This window comes from Equus asinus, chromosome 6, assembly GCF_041296235.1.
Source record: "Equus asinus isolate D_3611 breed Donkey chromosome 6, EquAss-T2T_v2, whole genome shotgun sequence".
NCBI classification, from domain to species: Eukaryota; Metazoa; Chordata; class Mammalia; order Perissodactyla; family Equidae; genus Equus; species Equus asinus.
In genome coordinates this window covers 93,982,817-94,007,118 of record NC_091795.1, presented here as the reverse complement: position 1 = coordinate 94,007,118, position 24,302 = coordinate 93,982,817, and the positions used below count along the sequence as shown (strand labels likewise).

Genomic DNA, 24,302 nt, shown 5'->3' with positions numbered 1-24,302 from the left:
AAGCTGAGCAACTTGCCAAAATGGCTGAAGCCCCCACCTTAAATATCGTATCCAGCTAAAGACAAAGGAGAATGTTGGGGGTGGGGGGAGTCAGTTACAGGAGGTTACCAGAAGCAGGAATAAGATTATTATGCAGATTTAAGTCCTTTCCTTTGGTATTGATTAAGAGTTTCTAGAGATAAGGTCATCCCCTTTCTTCTTCCTGGTACAGAGAGGGAGACACGTTTACTGATGGAGATTTCCCTTACAAATGTAAATGTTTCCCAACAAAGGGCAAGCAAACTCTGCTCCTCAGAGTCGCTTTTATTAAAAGTAACCAGCCCCCCCAAAATTCTCATGCCAAAGAGACATATCTTGGGGTGGCCAATTCTAGGCCCCCACAGATCCTAATTTGGCATGTTTTCCAATTGGACTTCTAACTGTTCAGCCTTGGGGAGCAGACACTCTTTGCTGCTAGATGCTCGGTGCCTGATTAGTTATATTAATACTCATAATAATCCTGCAAAATGGTGTAATCCACATTTTACAGATTAGAGAACTGAGGCTCAAAGAGATTAAATAAATTTGGCCAAAATCATACATTGGGTGATTGGCAGAGCCACGCCCGTGAGAGTCCCTCGCCTCCAAATCCTGCATTTTCCTTTCTTTTCTCATACTTTCGGCAGCCATCAGAATGTTTTCTGGAGTCTTAAAAAGTTTTAATTTTCTAATTATAAAAACAATGCTGGATTACAATAGAAAATATGTAAAGTAGGAAGAACATTGTCTGTGTAAGTTGGTGTCTTGTTTTTTTTCCACGTAACATTACAATATACGCCCTGTTCCACGGTATTAGAAATTCTCTGTAAACCTCATTTTCAGTGACTGCCTAATAATCCCTCAGCTGGATATGCCATCATTTTCTTCAACAATCCCCTATTGTCATTCTCCAATTTTTCGCTGTCGGCAACCACGCTGTGAAGATCTTTTTATTCAGAAAACCTTTCCTGTTTGTTCTGTTTCCGTAAAATGGTTTCCCAGAAGTGGAATTACTGGTTCAAATCCTATTAGCATTTTAAGTCTCTCCACCCGTCTTGTCAAACGATTCCTCCAAAGGGTGGCGTCCGCTCCTCTTCCCACCCGCGCGGTGCGGCAGCGCTCCGAGGGCAGCCTCCCGGCTCACCCGCCTCTTGTTCTGCTCCCACAGCCTCATAAGAAGAATGGCCCAGAGCGTGGTGGAAGTCATGGAAGACGCCAAGGGGATGGCTCAGGAGAACCTCCTGGCCAATGGAGGTAGGTCACCCCAGAGTTCTTCTTCCAGTCCTTTCTCAGGTCATTCTAGCCCATAGGGAGCCCTCGCTGTGGCCCCAGGAGGGTCCGAATTGACAGCTGAACAGAGGCTGTACAGCTCGTTTTTAGCTCGTGGTACTGCTGTTTGAAGACGTGCCCCTCGGCAAGTTCATAGTCCTGCTGTCACGTTTGTAAAGCGCCTGGCATTTCTTACCCTGTAGCTGAACTCCTCAATGAAATCTGAAGGAAAATAGGTTCAGTGGGGTCTAATGGTTGTTTGGCCCACTCACCTTTTCAATCAACCTCCCTTTATCCAAATGGAAAATTCCATCCCCCCTGACCCCTAGCAGATTTATTCCTTTCCCCAAAGGAGGCTGAACGCTGTCTTCCTGTGCTGAGGAATGCCTCACACTGAGGTCTTAAGCTGTGCCCAGTAAACAGAGAGTTAGACCAAAATGGCTCTGTGTAGCGTATTCGCATTGGAATCTCCCTTCTCTGTGCCGAGAGGATAAATCTTTAGATTCCAATGACACTTTGGTCCATTAATTGTGTATGTACAATTTAATTGCACTTAAAATGTGCGAGACAACTTTGAGACTTTGGAAACCTTAGAATTAGGTGTTTAAATATCTGTATAAATAATTAGACCTGTAAATCTATGCATGCGTATATACTGAAAATGAGCATATATATTCTATATTTATTTATATCATTTGTTACATATAAAGTCATGTTTTTGCCCTCCTGGAAACCATAAAAGACTTTTTATTTGCTTGTTTAAACTGACAAATGGAAATGTTCATACTCCCAAACCTGAACTTGGCCTTGCATGTTAATGCGGTTTAATAACGCCACCTTATTGCATTGCAGGTTTGAAGGAGAAAATGAAATGTCTAAAGAGTAGGTTGTGCGTTGTTTGCTGTGTGTGTGCTGTGTGGTGTCCGCATGTCCCTGGGAAGGCAGAATCTCGGTCTGGTTGTAGGGGTACAGTGATCAGGTTATGATGGATTTCTCAAATAACAACCTCGTAGCTTGGTCACGATATCCATATGACACAGATGGCAACTGTTTTACTCCTGTCCCCTCTTTTTCGTCTCCCCCGCCTCCCCCAGCAGCATTGCATGCTCCTGGAAATGGGAATGCTTTAGCTCCGGAGTTCAAGATGGACTTCTGCATCTTGTAGCTTGCCGTCTGCTCCTTGCCTTGGTGGCTGTCCCCAGCCTCCTCTTGCCTGCCCTTGGGGGTTGCTGTTTGATGGACCCTGGAAGTCTCCGTGCTAGGCTTGGCTTTGTGTGGTCTTGATGGGGTTCACTCATACAGGGAGCTCCTTCCCTGGAGCCCTTGGGGGTGTCCCTGTGCTCCAACGGGCCATTCCTGGTTTCAGGGTTAGAAGGAGCCAATTGCTTTTGGGTTTTCTCCAACCTCCTCAAACTGGTGCAATTAAAGCCAGCAAGTCCTTTGAGGACGAATACAAATCTTTACAGATTGGAAGTTACCAAAATGCCTTCCCAAATGCAATCTCTTTGTGACACTGAGATTTCTTGCTGATACTCATACAAAAAATTATTTTGTTAAATGGATCAACTGATCTTATTTCCCAGCAGGTAACTCGTAGGGCCCTAGACTGAGAGCTGACTAAGGTAGAGAGCTGTTTTTCTACATAAAAACCTGGTTTTTAGGACACTAGGATTTGAGCTCACGTTAAAATAGTGATCAAAATGCTTACATTGTACTCAAAATTCACATTACTTAAAGTTAGATGTCATTATTCCATCATATCTATCCCCAGTCCAAATGGCACCAACTCTCAGATGGCTGGCTGTCCTCTCAGGAGGAGAAATTCAGCTTTATTCGTTGTCTAATGGGTTTCGTTATCTCTAGACCTCCTGCGAGTTGAGTCGCCATGACTTCCAAGACTGGAGCACCAGCCCTGTGCAAACAAAGGTCAGGCCGCCAGGGCAGTGCTCACGGCCGACTCGTGAACATTCCCAATGCATGTTAGCGTAGGAATGGCTCTGAAAAGTCCCGCAGTCAAGAGACCTTTTCAAACTGAGTTTGGCTCAGGCTTTCCCAATGTTCCTTGGGTGGAGAAATCTTTTTCTTCTGCGGAGCACCCACGGGACTAGTGATGGGCAGAGTTAACTGGAGGAACTCCGGCTGGCCCCCGGGAGGTGGGCTTTCAATCTGATCTTCTCCAGGGCACTCGAACAGCTGGGAATTCAGGGCAATGTTGCTTGGAGGGCCAGCAGCACTGGACTTGGAGTGGTCACGCCCGGTCCTGTGGTGTAATGCCCTTTGTGGCCTTGGCCGGTCATCTCTCCGAGTCTTGGTTTTCTCACCTGTCAGTGGACTTAATCCCCTCCTCGGCTCTGAGCTTTGCCTGAGCACCTTTTGTTTTGCCTACTGTCTGCCCCTAGCTGAGCTGTGAGCGTGGAAGGACGTAGATGGGTTGAATTGCAGCAGAAGTAGAACCAGTACACCGATGTCTGGCCCGGGCTCTAGAATGTGCACAGGAGTCGTCAGTGCCTGAAGGCCCATCTGGCTGCAGCCCGTCGCTCACAGGCCCCCCGTTCTGCTGCCTACCTGGAAGGCCTTGTTTTGTTTCTCAGCTGAGATCATTGTTGCTCAAGAGCCGCTGCCTGTGCACACCGTGTTTTGCTCAGGAATGAGCTGGCCTGGGTCACGGTCTGACCTCATAGGCCATCAGTCCGAGCCCAGGCCTCGCTGACTTCAACCAGGGAAGGGAGGCCTGGTCTCTTTGGGGCAGAGGGAAGCTGCTGTGCTGGAAATGCAGGGAGGCCCGAGGGGGCTGCCGCTTTCCAAGGCAAAGGACCGTCCTCAGACCATGTTGTCACCACAGGCAGTGTGTGTGGACAGGACAAGGCTGCCCTTGGATTCGTGGCCCGAGGCAAGGGTCAGTGTCTGGAGCTGGAGCTGGTGCTCCAGACACGGGAGAGGAGGTGCTGGAGGAGGAGGAAGTCACTGTCACAAACCAGGGTTTTCTCGAGGCTTCCGCAGGGAGGTCTGCGCGGTCTCCTTATCTAACATCCTCTCGCTCCTTTGTTTGTTGGACACTCCTGCAGGCTATTGAGCTCCAAGCACTGTGCTGGGTGCTGGGTGCTCAGAGATGAAGTCCCTCCATGAGCTCACGGCCCTAGGCCGGACAGACCACAGCACCATCCATGCTGCGATGGAAATGGAGGCTGGGCGCTTGAGAGCCAGTCCAAGGGGGACAGGCTGAGTCTCAAGCGAATTATAGGAGTTCTTCTGGTGGGAAGGGGGAACGCATTCTCTTTGACCTGAATGCCACAAAGGCCTCGAAATTTGTGAAAATGCCTGGAGACAAGAGCTTGATCTGAAATCAAGACAGTGCGAGTCAGTCCAATAACCAGGGTGATTAGGAAGGTTCGTGTGTGTGTGGGCATCTGCTCTGCGCTGGGCACTGTGACAGGCCCTGGGGACACAGAGACAGTTGTCTGCCCTCAAGGAGCCTGAAAGAGCCAGAGAATCAGGGGTGATCGTGCAGCGTCAGTGTGATGAGCAGGCGAGCGTCTGTCCACGGGCTCCGGCCAGCAGCGGGAGGCACCGATGGGCAGGTTTTCAAAAGGAGCTGGTCTCTGTCCTGATGTTGAAGGACCAAACAGCAGTGGGAGAGAGAGGGAGGGGCTGAGGGTAGCTCTATTGGATGGGGGTGTGCCCACGTGGTGCTGGAGGAGGCAGGCGGGGAGGAGAAGGGGCGAGATCCCAAAGCACACGTCTGCCTGCGTCTCCGGCCCGGGGCTGGCTGTTCCCTGGTCTGGGGGGTGGGCGATGGCTCCTCCCTGTCAGCGCGTGACCAGCAGCGGAGGACTTGCTTGCCCGCTGCCCGGCGCACATGGGGTCTCAGTAAGTGGGATCCCGGCCCTTCCCTACCTTCGTGTTCCGCCTCTGACCACAGCCGCCGCTGTCATCCGACATGAATTCCGTTCCTCCCGGGCCTGGGTCCCTCCTGCACACTCATCTCCCCGCCGTGGTGGGGCAACACCAAAATCCATGTTAATACCAGATGAACACGAAATCTGTGTCAGTCAGCTCGGGCCACCATGACAACATACAGCAGACTGGGGGCTTTAACCAGAGACATTTACCTCTCACAGTTCTGGAGGCTGGGAGTCCAAGATCAAGGTGCCGGCAGGTTTGGTTCCTGTGAGAACCCACTTCCTTTGCTGTGTCCTCACGTGGGGAAAGAGAGAGAGGGTACCCTGGTGTCTCTTCTCGTAAGGACACTAGTCCTCCTGGATCAGAGCCCCACCTTGGGGCCTCAGAGACACTCTGGTCAATTCCATCACTGTTGGGACCCGAGGAACCTCTTCCAAGTCTGGTTCTTGTGAAGGCGGCAACTGTGCGTGAGCTTCCCGCTCCACCGCGGCGAGGCTGGGCCCCTGTGGATGGGCGTGGCGGGGGGGGGTGAAGCTGGTGCTCCATGTGCTTCCTGTTCCTCGCCTCATTTTATGTGCGAGTTTCCTCGTCTCTAAAATGCAGATAGTGATAGTACTGAATAGGGTTAAGAGTAAATTAAATGAGACAGTTCACGTGTCTTGGCCAAGGTAAACCATCGGTAATTGTCAGCTCCTCAAATGGTTGTCATCATCATCATCATCATCATCAGCAGCAGCAGCAGCAGCAGCAGCAGCGTCTCCTTATTTTAAGGCACTTGTGGCCGCCTACATCTGGCAACTCCACCCGCAGGCCAGTGCCCTCCTCTGAGCCCCATTTCGTTTCCACCTGCTTCTTGGGGACTTGTCTACCCACATAGTAAACTCAAAGTTGTCCCAGTGGTGACCTCTTTCAGCACTGCTGTCGGGTTGGAGTGCCTGTCCAGTTCCTGACACATATAGGGGCTCAGGGAGTGGGCCGCGTGTCTTTATCCCCTGGGCGTAAGTACAGACACAGCTGTTCACGACACTCTTCCATCTCCACCCATGCTCACGGTTACTTCAGCTTGACCCAGAGTCCTTGTGCCCCAACACGTGTGTCCACCAGTCCTCCCCCCTCACTCCCAGCGCCCTCCTTCACTGGCCACATGGCACGCTCCTGTCGCCTTCAGCCCCTGCGTGAATACTGAGTCCCAGCACAGCCCTCCGTGCCCTCCCTGGGAGTCGGGGGCCAGCCCTTCCCCCCTTCCCTAGTGCCCGGAAGTGTTGAGTGAGCAATGACCAGTCCCTGTGCAGTTGCATGAGGAGGTACTGGGAAGGGCCGGCATCCACACAGCCTGGGGTGAGAATCTGACACAGCGGGGCGGTCTTGCTGGGATTCCAGGATTCCGGGGGCCACTGGAACCTACGCTGACCCGACCTGTTAGAGGAGGTCAGGCCCTGGGGTGTGGCCAGCAGCTGGCCCCCAGGTAGCACTCTTTAGATGTGCATAGAGCTAGTCTGAAGACAGCGGGCACTCGGGGTGTGCAGACCCCCTCCCTGCTCCCATTTCTCAGATAAGGAGACTGAGGTGCAAAGGGGTTTAGTTACTGATGTGCGCAAGGCCCGGAGGCTCGGGATCAGCCCAAGTTCACTCAGGGTCGCTGGTCTGACCTCAACCCCAGAGCTTCATCCTGCACCTGCAGCTGGTTGGAGGGGACCACAGACACCCCAAGGACCGCAGGTTAGGTTTGTTTTTGGAGAAAGTAAGGGAAGAAAGGAAATTTGTTGAGAAAACACTGATTTGTTCTACTCACTACGGACTTTTGTATAGAGGATGTACACTGAGAAATAGACAGCCGTACCAGATAGTAAAAACCACATTCACAAACGCTGGTATTTTGCTAATGTTTAAAATGCCTTCTTTTAAAAAAAAAATTTTTTTTTTAAAGATTGGCACCTGAGCTAACATCTATTGCCAATTCTTCTTTTTTTTTTTCTCCCCAAAGCCCCACAGGACATAGTTGTATATTCTAGTTGTAGGTCCTTCTGGCTCTGCTATGTGGGACGCCGCCTCAGCATGGTCTGATGAGCAGTGCCATGTCTGTGCCCAGGATCTGAACTGGCAAAACCCTGGCCTGCCGGAGCTGTGAACTGCCAGAATGTGTGAACTTAACCACTTGGCAATGGGGCTGGCCCCGAAAATGCCTTCTTTAAAACAGAGCCTGGGCCGGCCTGGTGGTGCAGCAGTTAAGTGCGCACGTTCCGCTTCTCTGTGGCCCGGGATTTGCCTGTTCAGATCCCTGGGTGTGGACATGGCGCCACTTGGCAAGCCATGCTGTGGTAGGCATCCTACATATAAAGTAGAGGAAGATGGGCATGGATGTTAGCTCAGGGCCAGTCTTCCTCAGCAAAAAGAGGAGGATTGGCAGTAGTTAGCTCAGGGCTAATCTTCCTCAAACAAACAAACAAAAAAAACAGAGCCTGTGTGTTGAAATCGCCTTTGTCTAGGGCTCGGGTGCAAGGGCAGGAAGATGGCTAGTCTGGTGAGCAGGTGGCACCCATGACCTCTGTGTGGTCTTGGGAGTCAGCTTGAGGCTCTTCTCTGGCGTGCCTTGGGGTACCTCAAGACAGAATGATCACCCAGCAGGGGAGTATGGCCAAAGCAACTGGAAAAGGCGGAGGATTAGCCTGGTGCCCTCAGAATACCTCCCGACTTTGCCTCCACCTCCTGTGAAAGCGGAATCTCCCAGTGCAGACCTGAGTGAGAGTTTGGGGTGCAGGAGTGCACCTGTCATGGTGGCCTTGTGGCTGGTGGTGTGTGTTTTCGGAAGGGTTCAGGGTGCTGCCAATGGTTCTGGCTGAGAGCCGCCCGTTGGCTGAGCGCTCTGCTCCCAAGGTGGATGTTTGCTCTCCTGGAGCCTCTGTCCTCTGGTGTCTCTAATTGCTTCGTTGGTTTAAGTGGGGGCACCTGGCTCGGGGTTTGGCAGCCTCAGTCTCACGAGACCTGGAGAGTCACCCTTGTTTGTTGAAATGTGTTTGTGTTCTTCCAGTTGACTTAACATCCTTTGTGACCCACTTTGAATGGGACATGGCCAAATATCCTGCCAAGCAGCCGCTGGTGAGCGTGGTGGACACTGTAGCCAAGGTAAGGAAAGGGCCTTCTCTCGGGGGACACTTAACTGCTGTGACCAGGACAGCTGACCATCTGGGGCAGAGGTACATGGCATTTGGACCCTGGCAAAGTGGAGAGGGACATTCCTGCCGAGTGACCTTGGCTGGGGTCCCCTCCCCGTCTGTCTGTCTCCTGTCAGCCCTCACGGCCCTGGTGAGTTTCCGAGATGTGGCCTTCTGCACCCTGGCCAAGGTCAGAGACCTTTGGGTTTCAGGACAGCCCTGGAAATGGGAAAGGCGACCCCCTGCTTCCGTGCCTCTTCTAGCCCTGCCACCTGGCGAGGGGCTGTGGCTCACAGGACACTCCTCTCTGAGCCACCACGGTTCTGACCCCAGACCCAGTGGCCATTCTCAGCACTCCCCCCACCTCTTTTCTTTTCAAAGGTACTGATGGAGAAGGCAGCCCCACCCTGACCTCTTCTTAAGCCCCATCTGACACCCCCACCCCCAGGGGGATTATTTACTTGATGAAAACCATCTGCTTCAGTGGAGAGTTTGGCTTAGGAGCCCTAAGTCCTGGAGGTGTTTCTGGGAGGTGTTCCCAGGGGTCCCCCCCTCTGCTCTGAGGCGCCTGTGACAATAGTGAGGCCAGTAAGAGCTGCCCCCTGTGAGTCCGCCATCTTGGTAAGCACTGGCCTCTGGCTCTGACTTCATGAACAAAAGCACTGCGCCCCAGGTTTCTGGGGACACTGTGGATGTCTCGCAGCCATGCTGGCTCCTGTTTGTCTCACGGAGGGTGGACACTGACCAAGATTCTGAGATTGGGGCTGACGGCTTATGACTGTCCCCCTTTGCTCCACGACACGCCGAGCCCCTTGTGTATCATGCCTCCTGCTGGCCTGGGTGGCTGGGAGAGAGTCCGCGCCAGGCGGGAACAAAGCCTCCTGTTGTCCACACAGAGCAGCAGAGCCCCCAGGCGTGGCTGGGCGGGTCAGGTGAAGGAGGCAGGCCCCTGGGACCTGTCCCCATGCCCTGATGGCAGGCTGGTGCCCGGCCTGAGCCTCTGGGAATGCGGTGGGGCCAGAAGGCTTGGAATCTGGGTGCGGCTCCTCGGGCACCGCCTGCATCACAGAGGTCCCGGCCCCTCCTGGGACAATTGGGCGGTGATTCTGGAAGGCCCTGTGAGGAGGGGCTGCCCAGAGCCCCTGTGCCAGGTGCAGCCTCCAGCAGGGCGTTGTGCACCTTCACCAACAACCTGGAAGCACATGGTGGTCTGTGGGCTTGGCTGAGCCCTGCGCTGTGCTGGGGAGGCCAAGCCGAGCGTCAGGGCCACCCTCTGAGGCCACCTGGGACAGTAGTCACCGACACGGGCATGCCCCGCAGTGACGAGGGCCCCGGAGCAGACCAGGGCATCGGCTGAAGGGGAGCACAGCAGTTGTAGAGGATAAAACCTGGCTTCTCGCTAGTCTAGGGGACCCAAAGAGGGACTTTGGCAGGAAAGCAGGGAGAGGAGGGGCCACCGTTTTTGATGGCGCTCCCTGTGTGCCTGGAACCACCTGGGCTCTCTTATTGCTTTGACTTCTCAGTCACCCTGGAGGTAGGTGTCCCCTTCCTCGGGTCTCAGATGGGGACGCTGGCTGAGAGGCTCGGTGGCACGCTCCAGGGCCTGCAGGTGGCGAGCCGTTCCCCTGGGAGGGGAGTGTAGAGCTCATGTGCTTTGCGCGGGCCCCACTTCCCAGGGAAGCCCCGGGCTCCCTCCGCTGCTGAGAGGCAGCCGGCTGGGCTTTGGCACGTCTGTGATGCTCTCAGCCCTGGCTCAGGCCTGGCCCCACAACGGGAGGTCTGATTCTGTTAACTAGAGACGTCATAGTCAGAGGAGCTCCCCTGGGGGCGCCCCGGGAGGCGAAGTCGCCGTGCTGCCAGGCGTTCTCTGAGCAGGTGTCCCCACCTGCGAGGGGCCGGCGATGACATAGTCAAGGCCAGGCCCCAGGACCTCCCAACGCTGGGAACTGAGCCCACCTGCCTCCTTTAATGAAGGGGCACAAGGATGGGGTGGGCTTGGGCGCCCCCCAGGCCGTGCACACAGCATGGCAGCATGTCACCTGGTCAGGGACCCGGCGCCCATGGCTATGTCAGTCTCCCCAGGCTGGGTCATGTTGTAGTTTCCAAAAAGCCCCCAAATCTCACCCGTGTGACAGAGCAAAAGGTTTATTTCTCCCCCTCGTGGATGTCCACTAGCAGTTGGTGGGGCCTACTTCATGCCGACCCGCTTGGGGTGCTGGCCCCTTGGGGTTACACAAACCCTCCAGGCTTCTGCCTGGCATGCCTGCCTTCAGTGGCGGAAAGTGCAGCGGCCGTGTGCCTGGCAGGAGCAGGACTGGGTGTGCAGGTTCTGTGGAAGCACTGCCCGGTGCTGGCCACGTGCCCGGAACTGCAGAGACGACCAAGACCCTGCCTGCTCACGAGGAGCCCAGTCAGTAGAGGAGAGGACTTGCCTCTCTGAATGACCTGCTTCGCGGGTTGTATTAGCTCACAGTAAGCTCAGAGAGGTTCAGGAGCTGACACCAGGTCACACAGCCTTTTGGGCCAGACTTGTGCCGAAGCCTGAGTTCCTCTCTGAGAACCAGTTTTACTGGTTTCCAAGCCCTCTTCTGTGGTTTTTCATTGGCTTACGGTGAAATTAGAAAAATAAGGATGACACAGGATTTTTAAAAAAAATATAAGCCTTATTTTAAAAATCAAGATTTGTGGATTGTACCTACTTCAGTTTCCTCATTATGATACTGTACCGTTGCTATGTAAGATGTTACCCGTGGGGAAACTGGTACATGGCATCTCTGTGTACTATTTTTGCAATTTCCCATGAATCTATAATCATTTCAAAGTCAAAAGTTTTTAAAAATTGTAAAAAAAGTATAAATCTTATAAAGAAATCACACATATCAAAATGTAAAGATAAAAACGTTGAACACCTCCGGTGACCACCGCCCCCCATTCCCGCTCCCTTTAATCTCCTCCTTGAGGTAACCAATGTTTAAAGTTTACAGTGGATCCTTCCATCTATATAAAAAATATATATGTTTCAGCTCAAAATTTTTCCTATCCTACAGTTTGCCCCCTTTTATTCAGATGATGGTCTCGCGATAGTCCCGCGTCAGCAGCAATGTGCAGATCTGTTGTGTCTGTTGACATGGTGTGAATATTCCCACCATAGCCAGTTGCCACCATGAGGTGTCACTGAACGTGGGATTGAGAAGAGAGAACGGGGGTCGGGGGAGGAGATGCTCACAGTCTCTCCTAGGGGCCTCGGGAGTCGGCCCGAGCCCACCGCGTGTCAGCGTGGGTGGCTCTCCCCTGTTCGTTGGATGGCTGGCTGCTCAGTGTTCGCAATGTGGGGCCCGCTTTGTGGAGCCAGTTGTGTGTTAATGGGCTCTGCTGTGAGTGTGAGCTCTGCAGAGCGGGGTCTGGTGGGTTTTATTTAACTTCCCGACAGCTCCCAGCATTTGAGAGGGGCTCCCGGTGTCCCTGGACTTGGAACACTCATTTACAGCAGTCGCCTTAGCAGCTACAGTGTTTTGAGGGCTCCCCGTGAATGGGGCCCTTGTGGGCAGTTTTCTTTCGTGGCTCTGAGCCCTTGGGGAGGACGTCATCACCCCGGCTGGGCGGGTGGGGCCCCTGAGGCAGGAGAGCTCAGCTTGTCTCATGCCCCCCGACCCTCTGTCCGCCGCAGGATGTGGGCTGGGACATGCTCCTGAAACTTCTAGAACAAGGGGCTCTCCTTAATGTCAGATCGGTGATCTGCCTCCACACGGAAAGGAACCTTCGACCTTTGCAGAGCGGGAAGAGGCTGCCGCAGGGCACAGCTGAGCCTGGAGACCTGGGCGCTGGTCGGGGCTGAGGCGTAGCGGGTCCTCATAGAAGCCAGGGTGGGGGTCCGCCTGAGCTGACCCCTAGCAGAGCCTGAGAGCGCATGGTGTGGAGGCCCGTGGGGGCCCTGACAGTACGAGACAGACTCGAAATCAGGAGAAGATTCAGTTTGTTGAGTGATTCCAGAAAAGCCGCTCATGTCTTGAGCCTCCGGGTCTGCCAAGTAGAGATGTGAGTCCCTGCCCTGACCCCCGCGGGCTCCTGCGGGGCCGAGCGCTGGGCTGTCTGGCACAGCAGAGCCGGCCTTGGCAAACGAGCCGGTGCCTTGTTTTTTCTTAAGTTCATCAGGAGCAATTTGTGGCAGTTTTGAAAAGTTCAACCAACTCTTTACACTCTTCTGGTTTTCCAAACAGCAATTGGCCCAGATTGAGACTGACCTGAAATCCCGGATGGTCTCGTACAACACTCTGAAGACAAACCTGGAGAACCTGGAGAGGAAGTCCATGTGAGTACCCGTGCTCCCAGGCTGCCGCGGCCTCAAGGCCGCCTGGGCGGGGGCCTGGCTGCGCTTGCGTGTGTGCCTTTCAGATCCCTGGCTGAGCCGGGGTCTGTGTCAGTGTCTGAAAGAGACAGAGGAAGACAGACAGACAGACAGACACAGAGGCACTCCTGCTTCTCCAGGAGCTGTGCTGGGCGAGGAGGACCCAGAGCAGATGCGGGGGAGGAAAGGCCTGAGTGAGGGCCAATGGCACCTCCCTGCCTGTGCCCAGAGAGGAGTAGGAGCTGGAAGGTGCTCCTGACCTCTCCCGGCCTCTCCCGGCCTCTCCTGGCCTCTCCCAGGTTGTTGAGAACACCTGGGGGGCCCCCCAAGCTCCTGCCCCTGTGGAAGCTTTACAGAGGCCCCTCCCACTCAGTGCAGCAGGAGGCTGGGGTGTCGGAGGCTGGTCCTTTGTGAGAGCCAGCAGAGGGCAGTGGGCTCTGTGGCCAGAGCAGAGCAGCCTCAGGGACTCAGGTACTTTCTCCACCCACCCGAAGGACCACGCTGTGGAAGAGGGAGCCAACTGCTTGGCCCAGCAGATACAACTAGTCACTGAGTCTCCCAAGATGGTGAGAGGTATCTGGAGAAAAACATAAACCCAGTGTCGTGATGGCAGTGACTGTCTTGTGAGGTAGTGAGTGCCGTGTTGGTGGAGGTATGTAAGAAGAAGCCAGATGAGCTCCTGCCAAGGAGGCTGAAAGGCGCTTCTGAACAGGGCTGAGTTGGTGTGGAAGATCCTCACAGTCTCCCCAGATTCTGGATCTGATTCTGTTGGCAGTTCTCTGAGACACTCCAGAGAAAGGAAGGGAAGCTTAGCTGTCCCCTTGTGTGGCCATCCCTCTGATTGGCTCACACCCTCCCACGTCCACTTCTCTCTTCTGAGGGTCACTGGGCCAGCTGTCTTCTTGTGAAAGAAGAGAATAATACATTAGTGGAAAATTTAAATCCAAAGAGGGAAAGATGTTCTTCAACTAGAAATCATCATTGTCGGCTGCCTGACTGCATCAGAGCTAAATGGGCATCAACTGAGTTGCCTCCTCCTTGGCCCCCCCAGGGAGGAGTGCGGAGGGGACAAGGGCAGGCGCCAATGGCAGAGAGCCCTAAATGACGACCTTGGCATAGGTCCATCATGGCCTTGACCAGTGGGCCGTGGGGCCATTTGCCTGCTGGGCCATCCATTCATTGTACCCCCAACTGTGGCCTTCTTAAGAATTGTTTGGGACGTGAGCAAACATCTGGTCTAACCTCCTCAGTCAACTGGTGAAGAAGTCGATCGCTGATCCACGGTAATGTTGACTGATCTGTTGATCGTATGCACTGAGGGAAGCACAAGAGAGCGGAGAGGGTAGAAGGGTCTCCACCTCCCTCTTCCGTTGTTCTCTTCTCCTTTTGATAAGCGTTTATTAAGCATCTACTATGCTCTCAGGCGTTATGGACCCTAAAGACACAAAGCAAAATAAAATAATCATTTCTGCACTTGGAGAGCTCACAATTATTCATTCAACAAATATTTTTGGAAAGTCTACTTTGTGCAGGGGGTGCAGGCGTAAGCCAGACAGATGAGGCCTGAGTGTGCGGGTAACGTGGAAGCACCGTGGCAGGAAGGCTTGTGGGTGGAGCCTCTGGAGAGGAATCTAAGGGCCTCGTCAGGGATGGCGTGGTGGGGAGGAGAGAGGGACCGGCTCCCCGGGCAGGCCGGGCGCCTCTGCAGAATGGTGTTTTCCCTGAAGCCTTGGCCTTGGCCCTGCGCTGGGAAGCGTTTACTCGGGAAGCACCATGGGCTGACATCTCGGCTGATATCGTGGCCCGAGTGCCAAGGCGCAGACCGTCTGGGGAGCCGACTGGCCCGGGTGCTGATCCAACAGCCTTCATCCGTGTGCTAAAAATACCGTGACCTCGATGCAGACCGGCCTCCACTGGCCTGCAGAGAGCTGTTTCAGGTGCATGTGCCCTGGCTGCTGGACCTGTGAGGTGTGTAAAGTGAAACGCAGCTCCCTCCAGGCCTGTGTCTGCCCAGGATGGCCCTGGTGGCCTCGTGAGCCGGCCACTGTTTGACACTTGAGTAACTTAAGCTGCCTGCTGCCCGTGGTCCCCTCCCAACAGCCTGTGGCTTGCACCGGGGCAGCGCAGGTGACCGAGGTGTTGGATTCAGCAGCCCCTCAGGTGACAGGTGATAGCACCTGAGGCCCTGCCAGCCACAGCAGTTCTAGCCTCCAGGACACAGAGCCCGGGGCCCCCATCTCACCCCAGGGGACATCCTGAGTCTTGCCCGTTTCCTGCCTGGCCCTCCTTTCCTAGCACCGATGTGTTGTGGGTTTGCCGGGGGTCCGTGCGGCCCACAAGCCCAGGCCCACGTGGCCTCCATCTGCCTTTCTGCTGATCCCACCTTCTTCGTCCCCATGGGTTCAGGGGAAACCTCTTCACCCGGACGCTGAGTGATATTGTGAGCAAGGAAGACTTCGTGCTGGATTCCGAGTATCTGATCACGCTGCTGGTCATCGTCCCCAAGTGAGTGGGCCAGGGAGGCGGCGGTTTGGGGTCTCGCTGTGTTGGTGATCTGGCCCTGCCCAATGGGGAGGAAGGAGGAGCCCCCCCTCGGCCCGGATCCTGGGGGCCCTAAATGGGGCTGTGTGGGCGTAACGGGGGCAGGGGGACGGTGCCTGTGGGGTGAGAGCAGTGATGAAGCAGCCATTCTGTGAATCATGTGCCAGAGGCTGCAGACAGGAGCTCGGGTCACTCACAACAAGCCTGTGGGGCGGTGTTATTATTCCCTCATCCTGAGGCCAGAGAGGTCAGCTGGCTTGCCAAAGGCCGCACAGGGCCAGGATTAGACAGTACCCCACGAGTATCTCTGGCTGAACCCAGGGCCTCACGGGGAGGCTGGGCTCACGATGGTGCTGGGCTGGGGGTTCCCACTGCCCGTGGCAGAGTCTCAGGGGATGTTGGGGCTCTCTTAGTCCCCCGGGAAAAGGTATTGCAGCTTCCTAAACACTCAGGACGCCCCACAGTCTTTTCTGCAAAAATCACTCAACCGTTCTGTATTCTCACAGACAAAGCTACACACAATGGCAAAAAACCTACGAGTCCCTCTCGGACATGGTGGTCCCACGGTCGACCAAGTAAGTGAGACCCTAGCTTGGCCCCAGGCCCCAGGGGAGGTGTATGTGGGCATTTTGGGGCACCCAACCACCAAATCTGCCCCAAGGGTGCAAGGACCCTCAGCCCTCCGTGCTTGTGCCTGCAAGAGTTCCTCTGCCTGGGTTCCCTCACAGCCACACACCCAGCCACATGCTCGACTCCCTCCATCTCTCAGAACTCCACTCCCCTGCCCCCTCCTCTGGGAACCCCTCCCTGACTACCTCCGGGCAGGGTGCGCAGGGCTTTTGCTGCACTCTCCTCTGCATTCTCAGCTCAGTGTCCACTCTTCCCCACCTGAGGGTCAAGCTAGGGCCTGCTTGTGGTGACCCCAGAGCGTGAGCTGGGGAGAAAAACAGTCTCAGAGTGTGGCCTGCTGGGGTCAGAGCAGGAGTGGCCGGTGAGGGCTGGGAAAGCGACAGGAGAAGGGAGACAGGAATATAGTCAAACCGTGGATACCACCCAGCGGGGACAACCAAGGCGTTAGAGTTTCGTAAGTGAGGATAAATCTCAGCCTGTGATGTTATATATAAATGTCACTCTATGCGGAAAAAGCAAGTGCAGGAGGGTACGCACAGCGGGAAGCCAGTTATTTAAGGTCTAAAAATGGATGAAGCTAAGCCGTATGTGACTTGGGCATACACAGGTGTACAGGAGAATTATGGGGGCCTTCGGGGATGAGAAACGCCAGGCTCAGCACAGGGCTGACCTCGGGCAGAGAGTGGCATGCAGTTGGGGAGGGGCACATGGGGCTTCTGCTGTCTGAAAATTGTTTCTGTCTTGAGCTGGGCAGCAGATCCGTAGGTATTTGTTCTTTTCTGTGCCTTTTCAGACGTCTGGTAGAGTTTGTGAGTGTAGAAGATTTGACACTGAGTCTTGGGCGGCCGTGCCATTCGTCCGCCTCCCAGCACACGGAGCTTCTGCGCTGGGGGCCCTGCCTGCTCCCATCCCAGCCCGAGGCCTCTGGCCTGGGGCCCCGGCTGAAGGCTGCTCTCCCAGGATCACAAACTCAGAGCAGATAGAAATCAGGAGCTAAACTGAGGAGTCCAGGGAACAGGACAGTTGCAGCCTGAGGTCACAAGGGGAGGCCAGAGGAATGAGCCGGGGGCAGTCACGTGTGCAGCTGGTTGGGGAGAAGAACAGATGGACAGAGGAACTGGCCTGGAAGCTGGCCTGCCCGGCAGAAGCATTCTCTACTCTCCTAGGCCGGCTCTCTGTGGCCGCGTGCCCAGGACCCCTGCCCGGAGAGGCTGCCTTGGTGGCTGGCTTGGCTTCTCAGACCAGAACTGCCAGGCCCTTCACTGTCAGAGGGCACCAGAGGGTTGGCAGAGATGACTCTGGAACAGTCTCTGGAGCTGGGTCAGCCCCTCTGGGTGTGAGCTCTGAGGAACAGGAAGGGTGACCTGGCTAGCATGCACGAGGCCCTGCCTGGGCCCAAGGGCTCCTGTTATCTGGCCGGCAGGACTCAAAAACCCTTAGACCTCTGGCCCCAACAACCCCCATGTCCTTGGGGACAAGGGACCACAGTGGCCTCGTGTTGAGGCATGCTGGGAGGCTGTGTCTAATGAGGACATTGGGACGTTGGATGTGAAATGGACACTGTGGGATGGTTTGCACGAACCGGAACGCCGCTCCGCTCTGCCAGAGCCACACTGTGTCAGAGCCAGGGGCTGCCCGGCCCTCGTGCGAGCTGAGACCCCAGAGTAGCTCGGTCTCACAGGCGTTTCGTGAACAGAAGCCAGACCCCGGATGTCTGCACAGCCGGTCTCCAGCTTCCCCCAGGGCTGCGGCAGATCCCGGGCAGGCCTCGAGGCCTTGGCCTGGAGCCGGGGCAGCAGGGCAGGAGGCGGAAATGGCAGGCAGAGCCAGCAGGAAATGATAAGGGACACCTTGGTTCCCCCGCCCTCGGCTCTGCCAGGGCCCCTGCATGTCGGCCACCAGGCTGATGGGGACAGAGGCTCACCTCGGCGGTGACCCACCCGCCTAGGGAGCGGACAGGCCTCTTCCAGCCCGGCTCCCACGTGGGGCCTGCCGATGAGTCCAGTGAGCACGCTTCTCTCCACCAGGTTGATTGCTGAGGACAACGAGGGCGGCCTCTTCACGGTGACCCTGTTTCGAAAAGTGATTGATGATTTCAAAACCAAGGCCAAAGAAAACAAGTAAGGGCTGGGCTGGGCGGGCTTCTCCACTGGCGGGGTCTCTGCTCCGACTGGCAGCTTCTTAGTGAAATCCTCTCGTTTGCTTGTCTGAAGGTTCACAGTGCGTGAATATTACTATGATGAAAAGGAAATTAAGAGGGAGCGGGAAGAGATGAGCAGACTGCTGTCTGATAAGAAGCAACAGTATGTGAGTACTCGGGCCGGCCGCGGATTTGCACGCACGATGTGGGCGTCCTTCCCACCCCCCAGAGGCCCGGGCAGGTGCCCTGCCGTGTCCCCGCTCCCCTGGGTGCACACCACCCAGGAGCGTGTTCTCCTGGGATGGCCAGGGCAGGGTCTGGGGGAAGGAGGCACACACAGGGGATCGTGGCGGTGGCCGTGAGCAGTGAGCCGTGCACTGGGCACCGTCCGTACGTGGTCTCCGCGAGTCCCAAGCACGGCCCTCCCAGGAAGTGACCCTCAGCTCCATTTTGCAGATAAGAAATTGAGGCTCTGAGAGATTCATGAGTGTTCTTCCCTGGGAAGTGGACGCTGCCTGCCCCCACAAAGGTCCAGCAAGGCAGGTGGGGTCCAGGCAGGCGCACTGGGGCCGAGAGTGGGCAGTGCCCCCCTTGGACAGTGTGGCCAGCGGTCACCCCGCAGTCCTTGTCAGTGTGACTTCCAGGCGTGATGTGGGTTCCTCCGTCACCAGCACCTGTATTTACCCATCTGCTGCTTTTAGCCAAGAGTGGTACTTAGTCTTGAGACTTCCGACGACAGCCACTCAGAAGCTGTTCACGTGTGGGGCACTGGGCTCGAGAGGGGGAGACCGGACTCTCCTGAAATGTGGGCAGTGAGCCTCAGGAAGGCCACTCTGCCGCTCTGTAGAAGAGGCACCTTCCGGATGCGGCGTCCTCCAGCTGCAGAGTCGGGCTGAGCGGGGTGGCCCCAGGTGGTCTGGTGGAATGTTTCCAGGGCCCCTTCCCCCATCCCGCCACCCTGGGGAGGTTCTCAGAGTACCCTCCAGTTCAGCCTCTAGTGTAGACGGGAAGAGAAGAATGGGTAGGACGTACTTCAGGCCTCTTGGGAAAGTCGGTGTGTAAACATGGAGTTGTAAGTATGTGCTTGGGTGAGAGCGAGGAGTGCCAGCCGTGTGGCCAAGTGTTGGCCCCGGGCCCTCTCCGACACGGGGCTGGGGGACTCCGCACGTCCGCCTGACCTCTCCGGGTCAGTGGCCTTTGCACAGGGACTCCAGACAAGTGGATCCCTCAGGAGCGAGCCCCAGCCGCAGGCCGCCGTGGGCTTCCTAGTGCCCCACCCGACTGGCCCATCCTCCTTTGAGGAAGAAGAGGAAGCTGCTCATAGAGAAGTGCCTGTGGGGGGTTTTAACTCTTCTCCCCCCAAATATAAACACACGTGCACACACACCTGTGCATGTGGACATGAGTGTGCACACCAAGTGAGTGCACATGCTTCTCAGATCCAGAATCTGTCAGGCTTGGGCCCAGGCTTTGGGCGTGTCCCCCTTCCTGAGACAGAGGGCTGAGCTGGAGGCCGAGCCCTGAGGCAGGAAAGGTGCCCCCCAGGAAGCTGAGCTCCAGAGGGTTTCCTCCTTGACCTCAGCCCGCCCACCCCGAGCTCCGGCCTCCGCGCAGGGCTGCCCCTCCTTCAGTCCGGCCGGGCCCCCACCGAGTCTCTGCAGGCCAGCTCACAGGGGTGGCTTCCACAGCGTCCAGGCGGGAGCCCTGCCCAGAGGTCAGGCAGTCGGCTAGGGCCTTGGACCCAGCTCCACGCTTGCACAGACCCCTGTTGGTGGAGGTGGCACACAGAGCCTGACAGCTGCCGCCGGGTCTCAGGTTGCCAGCTGGCGCTTCTTACCTGGTGTAGGCTTCTGTGCCCCCGTGTGCCGCGGGGGCCCTGCCAGGGTCTCTCTGGGGAGAGACAGAGCCCCGAAGACACACTAACTTGGAGACGCTCAGCTCCTTGCAAGGCTCTCTCTGTGTGCCAGTGAGCAGGGGTTGGCTGGGGTCACCCTACTGGTCTTCTTGAGAACCCCTTCCCCCCTTTAGCTTGTTTGAAGGGGGGTATGACCAGCCTCCTGCATCCTTTTTGTTACTCGTCAACCAGAGGGGACGGGCTAGGTCCCAGGTTTCAATTCCCTTGGAGAGCCCAGGGTAGTATTTTCCTGTGCTTTCCACTATTTGTGGAGAAAGATGATAAAGGATGGAGTGTCCTACCAGCACGCCTGGCTAATTTCTGTGTGTCACATGCTCAGGTGCACTTGATGGGGACGCCTTGACGGAGCCTGGATAGGCAGCTCTGTGGGCAGCGTCGTCCCTGGAGCTCCTGTCCTTGTCTGCTCATGGGGGCGGTCCCCACCGAGGCCAAGGCCGGGCAGGGTGGGCATGGGGGAGGTGGGAACTGACTCCTCCGCCAGCAGTCGGTTCAGTCCCTGGAGTAGGACTCGAAGACTTTAACCCCGCCAGGGGCCCACAGGCACGCGTGCGTGCCATCTCTAGCCCGCCCGGTCCCCAGAGTGGGCTGGCATTCAGGAGCTTGCCTTCACATGCTTTTCAGGCGATAGGAATTATTTCTGTTTGTGATGCGTGTTTGCTGAAAGATTAATAAATCATTTCTGTGCCTTTAGCAAACTTCCTGTGTTGCTCTTAAAAAGGGATCATCCACCTTCCGGGACCACAAGGTTAAGGTAACCCCGCTAGGGAGCCCTGATAGGCCTGCTGCGGGGCAGAGCGACAGAGAGAGAGAGAGTGAGGGCGAGGGCGAGGTAAGCAACCCAGGACCCTGGGCTCCCCGGCTCGCATGTCCTCGCCAGGCCAGGTGTCTTCTGAGCAAACCAATCTTTGCATTCTCTGTTATCTAACGTGGCTTTTGAGGTCTTAAATTCAAGGAGTCCAGAATCATGCCTTCCTCCTAATCTGCAGGGCCTCTTGGGAGCTGTCCCTGCTGCCCCCCAGCAATGGACGGTGCTTGTTGGCCAGGGTGCCTCTGCCCTGGCTGGAGGTGGCTGGAGCTGGTGACGGGGCAGGCCCTGCTGGGGGTGGCGGTCTCCTCCCCTGGCTGCCCTGGCTGGACCCACCCATGACCTTTGTGAGCAGTTGGGGTATCAGGTGGGAGCTCAGAGCCATTGCTCCAAGACTCTGAGCTCCCCCAGAGGTCTGGCCGCACCGGCATTAGTGACAGCTGCCGTGGCCTGGGAGGTGGTGGCCGTGTGAGGTGGGGCTGTGAGGAGCCCCCTCGAAGTGGCAGCTGGTGGATGATGCCAGGACCTGGGGCAGAGCTTTTGAGAAGGTGGCTCCTCGGCAGTGTAGTGTCAGAGGAGGCCTGTCAGCTGCCTGCTGGAAGCCCTGAGGTCAGGGGCTGCCCATCCCCTCCGGCCCCATCTGTGGTGGCCCCACGCATGTGCCAGGTGGCTGGTCCCTGAGCTTCCCTGGCATCAGGCGCCCTGGACAACGTGGTCCTGGGCCTCGTCCAATGGACTCGCTGCTTCTGCTGGCTCCTGGGCATTTCTTCTCAGCTCAGGGCTTGCTCTGTCATAACCCGTGTCCCTTCTCAGCCTGGCATTGGGCAGGGCGGACAGGAGGGGTCACGCACTCTCCCCTCCCTGCAGGGCCCCCTGCTGCGCTGGCTCAAGGTGAACTTCAGCGAGGCCTTTATTGCCTGGATCCACATCAAGGCGCTGAGGGTGTTTGTGGAGTCCGTGCTCAGGTGGGTGGAGATGCCGACCCGGCTATCATGCAGTGGGGACGCTGGGCGCAGCCAGCGCTGGGACTCCCTGAGCTCCTGCCTCCCCCTTCCCGCCCTGCCCCTCCAGCCTCCTCAGGACATGCCCCAGCCCTCTGCCCTCTCCCGCTGCTCCTTCTGGCTCTTGGCAACATGCTTAGGATTTCCTAAGTAAACCTCTCAGCCTGCAGCTCCCTGCCGTCCGGTGCGCTGTGTCCCTTTCCTGCCAGACTTGGGGCAGGTGTCGTCCTGCTCTCCCCAGCTGGCTCCATCCCACCCCTGCACAGCCCACCGGGGTCCAGTGACTCCTGGAAGAAATGCCAGCACCAACCATCTCAGTCCTTGACCTCTGAAGCTGAAGGCAGCACAAGAACTAAAACCCAAACCAAATCGAACCCACAACAACAAAACTTATTTTGCTTTATTATTTTTAACAAAAGCAAAAATAGGTTCACTGTGGAAAATTTGGAAACTATAGATAAGCACAAAGAATGAATAAAAATCACTTGTAATTTTAACACCATGAGAAAAAACACTGTTAATGTGCTGGTACATACTCCTTTAGGTTTTTTGTTTAGTTTACACATAGGTATAATTTTTACTAAATTTTTACAAAAGTAGAATCAAATAGGAAATACATAGGTATATTTTTTAATTTTTTTTTTGGCTGAAGAAGATTGGCCCTGAGCTAACATCTGTGCCAGTCTTCCTCTAATTTGTATGTGGGTTGCCACCACAGCATGGCCACCAACAAGTGGTTGTCTGCACCTAGGAACCAAACCCACACCGAACTTTACCACTAGGCCATGGGGCCAGCCCCAGGAAGTATTTTTTGAGGCCTGATTTTCCGCGTTGTTCTGAAGATGCCCTGTGTCCTGAACTGTCAGGGATCTCAGTGGCACCACACACGCTGGCTGCACCCTCTTCCAAACCTCTCTGCTCTTAGCCTGCTGACCTGCAGGCTCCCTGCTCCTCGGCCCTCAGAGGCCGTCTCCCTCTGTGGGGTGGCCCCAGTCCCTTCCCCTGCCTGCATTGCGGGTGGCCCCAGGATCCCCTCCCAGCCGTCCACCTGGCCAACTCCTCCCCGCTTCCCCTTGCCTGCCAATGCTTCCTAAGGCTTCCTCGACATAGGCTTCTCGGAATCTGGCTCATCCTCCTTACCAACGCCTTCCTCCAGCTTCTGCCATATGTCAGTGGCCCCGTCCTTCCTGTCACGAGGCCCCAAGCCTCAGGGCCAGCTGGGTGCCTCTGCTCTCCCACCCCATCCTCACAGCCTACCCCGAGCCCTCCAGCCCACCGGAGCCACCTTTGCTTTCTCCTCCGTCTCCGCCTCAGCTTGCTGGCTGCTGCCACAGGCTCTTGCTTGGTTCTTGGCCTCGTTCCTCCTCCACGTGGCTGCCACATGGTTTTGTCCAAACACAGGAAGTTTGGGAGCCAGGGGATAATTCATGGACATTGATAGGGAAATAGAAACTAACAGTGATACTAACAGATCTCGGCACTGTAAGTCATTTACATGTCAGGTGAGTAAATGGGTATCTTAAGGACTTACCCACACCTGGCTTGGGGACCATGAAGAAACACAGCTGACAAGTATTGAACACCCGAGCGTTTGCTCACTGATAGTGTATTTTTAAAAGTCTCTGGCAATCACGAAATGCATGTTTAAATATGGCACTCAGTATAAATATTTCCTTTTGGGATACCACCACAGGAACAGCTGCCAGCAAGTGGTTTCAGATGTACTCAGGCATACAAAATCTATTTAAAATTCTTTTTTTCCACCCAAAAACTCAGCAAAAGGAATTAACAATCTTGATAAACCAGATTTTTTTTTTTGCTGCTCTCTTTTAGCAGAGGAAGGTAAGTCAGCTAAGCTGCGTTTTGGACAAACGCTGTGGAATCGGAACATTCAATCCAATTGCCGCCATTCACCTTGAGGGCTCACCACAGGATGGCCACATGCGTCCGCGGGGTGACCTCTTGGCTCTATAGTCAAACACTATCATTATCAGAAGTGGGTTAGCGTCTTCTAGAGATCTTTCTATCCAGAAAAATCCAGTTATTAGCCTGACCTCTGACCCTAGGCATTTCACTCAAATGAATATGGTCTTAAGCTACATTAGCTGAAGCTTTTCATTCCTACTAGAACTTACTCCGCTGTCAGGTTCTTTTCGTCCCTCTTTGCACATGAGTAACTTACACATCCTGTCTGAGAAGGTACGGACTCCCGGTGAACTTCCAGGCGGTGCTCCTCCAGCCTAAGAAGTCGTCCACCAAACGTTTGCGAGAGGTCCTGAACTCCGTCTTCAGGCATCTGGATCAAGTCGCAGCCGCAAGCATCCTGGATGTAGGTACCCGCTCCAGAAATAGCCGCGTTTCTACAGTGAGGTCAGCCTCTCTGCCCGGGAGAGACTGTCCAGGAACAGTACTTGGCAGACTGCTATGAAAATCTGTGTTTCATAAGTGTGGAAATACCACAAGGAAGAGGTTGAGGGGTGGGGGGGTGGCCAGAAAATACGGTCAGTGCCTAGAGAGCTTCCTCGAAAGTACAAGAATAAACCAGGAAACCATGTGCGCACGTGGAACACTGCTGTGTCTTCCTTC

General features: G+C 55.5%; 1 protein-coding gene across 19 annotated transcripts in view; it reads left to right on the top strand.

Annotated features, from left to right (window-relative positions):
* ATP6V1C2 (ATPase H+ transporting V1 subunit C2) overlaps positions 1-24,302 on the top strand; it is a 54,067-nt gene that overhangs the window by 29,493 nt on the left and 272 nt on the right. For 2 of the 19 annotated variants that reach the window (XM_014864593.3, XM_070512604.1), the window contains 11 exons: positions 1,187-1,272; positions 2,140-2,169; positions 8,216-8,310; positions 12,557-12,648; positions 15,091-15,189; positions 15,732-15,800; positions 17,883-17,975; positions 18,069-18,162; positions 20,602-20,739; positions 21,583-21,680; positions 23,916-24,045. In XM_014864593.3, the coding sequence (XP_014720079.1) occupies positions 1,187-1,272; positions 2,140-2,169; positions 8,216-8,310; positions 12,557-12,648; positions 15,091-15,189; positions 15,732-15,800; positions 17,883-17,975; positions 18,069-18,162; positions 20,602-20,739; positions 21,583-21,680; positions 23,916-24,045 (1,024 nt within the window). Of the gene's footprint in view, positions 1-1,186; positions 1,273-2,139; positions 2,170-8,215; positions 8,311-12,556; positions 12,649-15,090; positions 15,190-15,731; positions 15,801-17,882; positions 17,976-18,068; positions 18,163-20,601; positions 21,325-21,582; positions 21,681-23,915; positions 24,281-24,302 lie in introns of those variants that run through there. The other 17 variants (XM_070512617.1, XM_070512603.1, XM_014864595.3 and 14 more) reach the window with 11 other exon arrangements.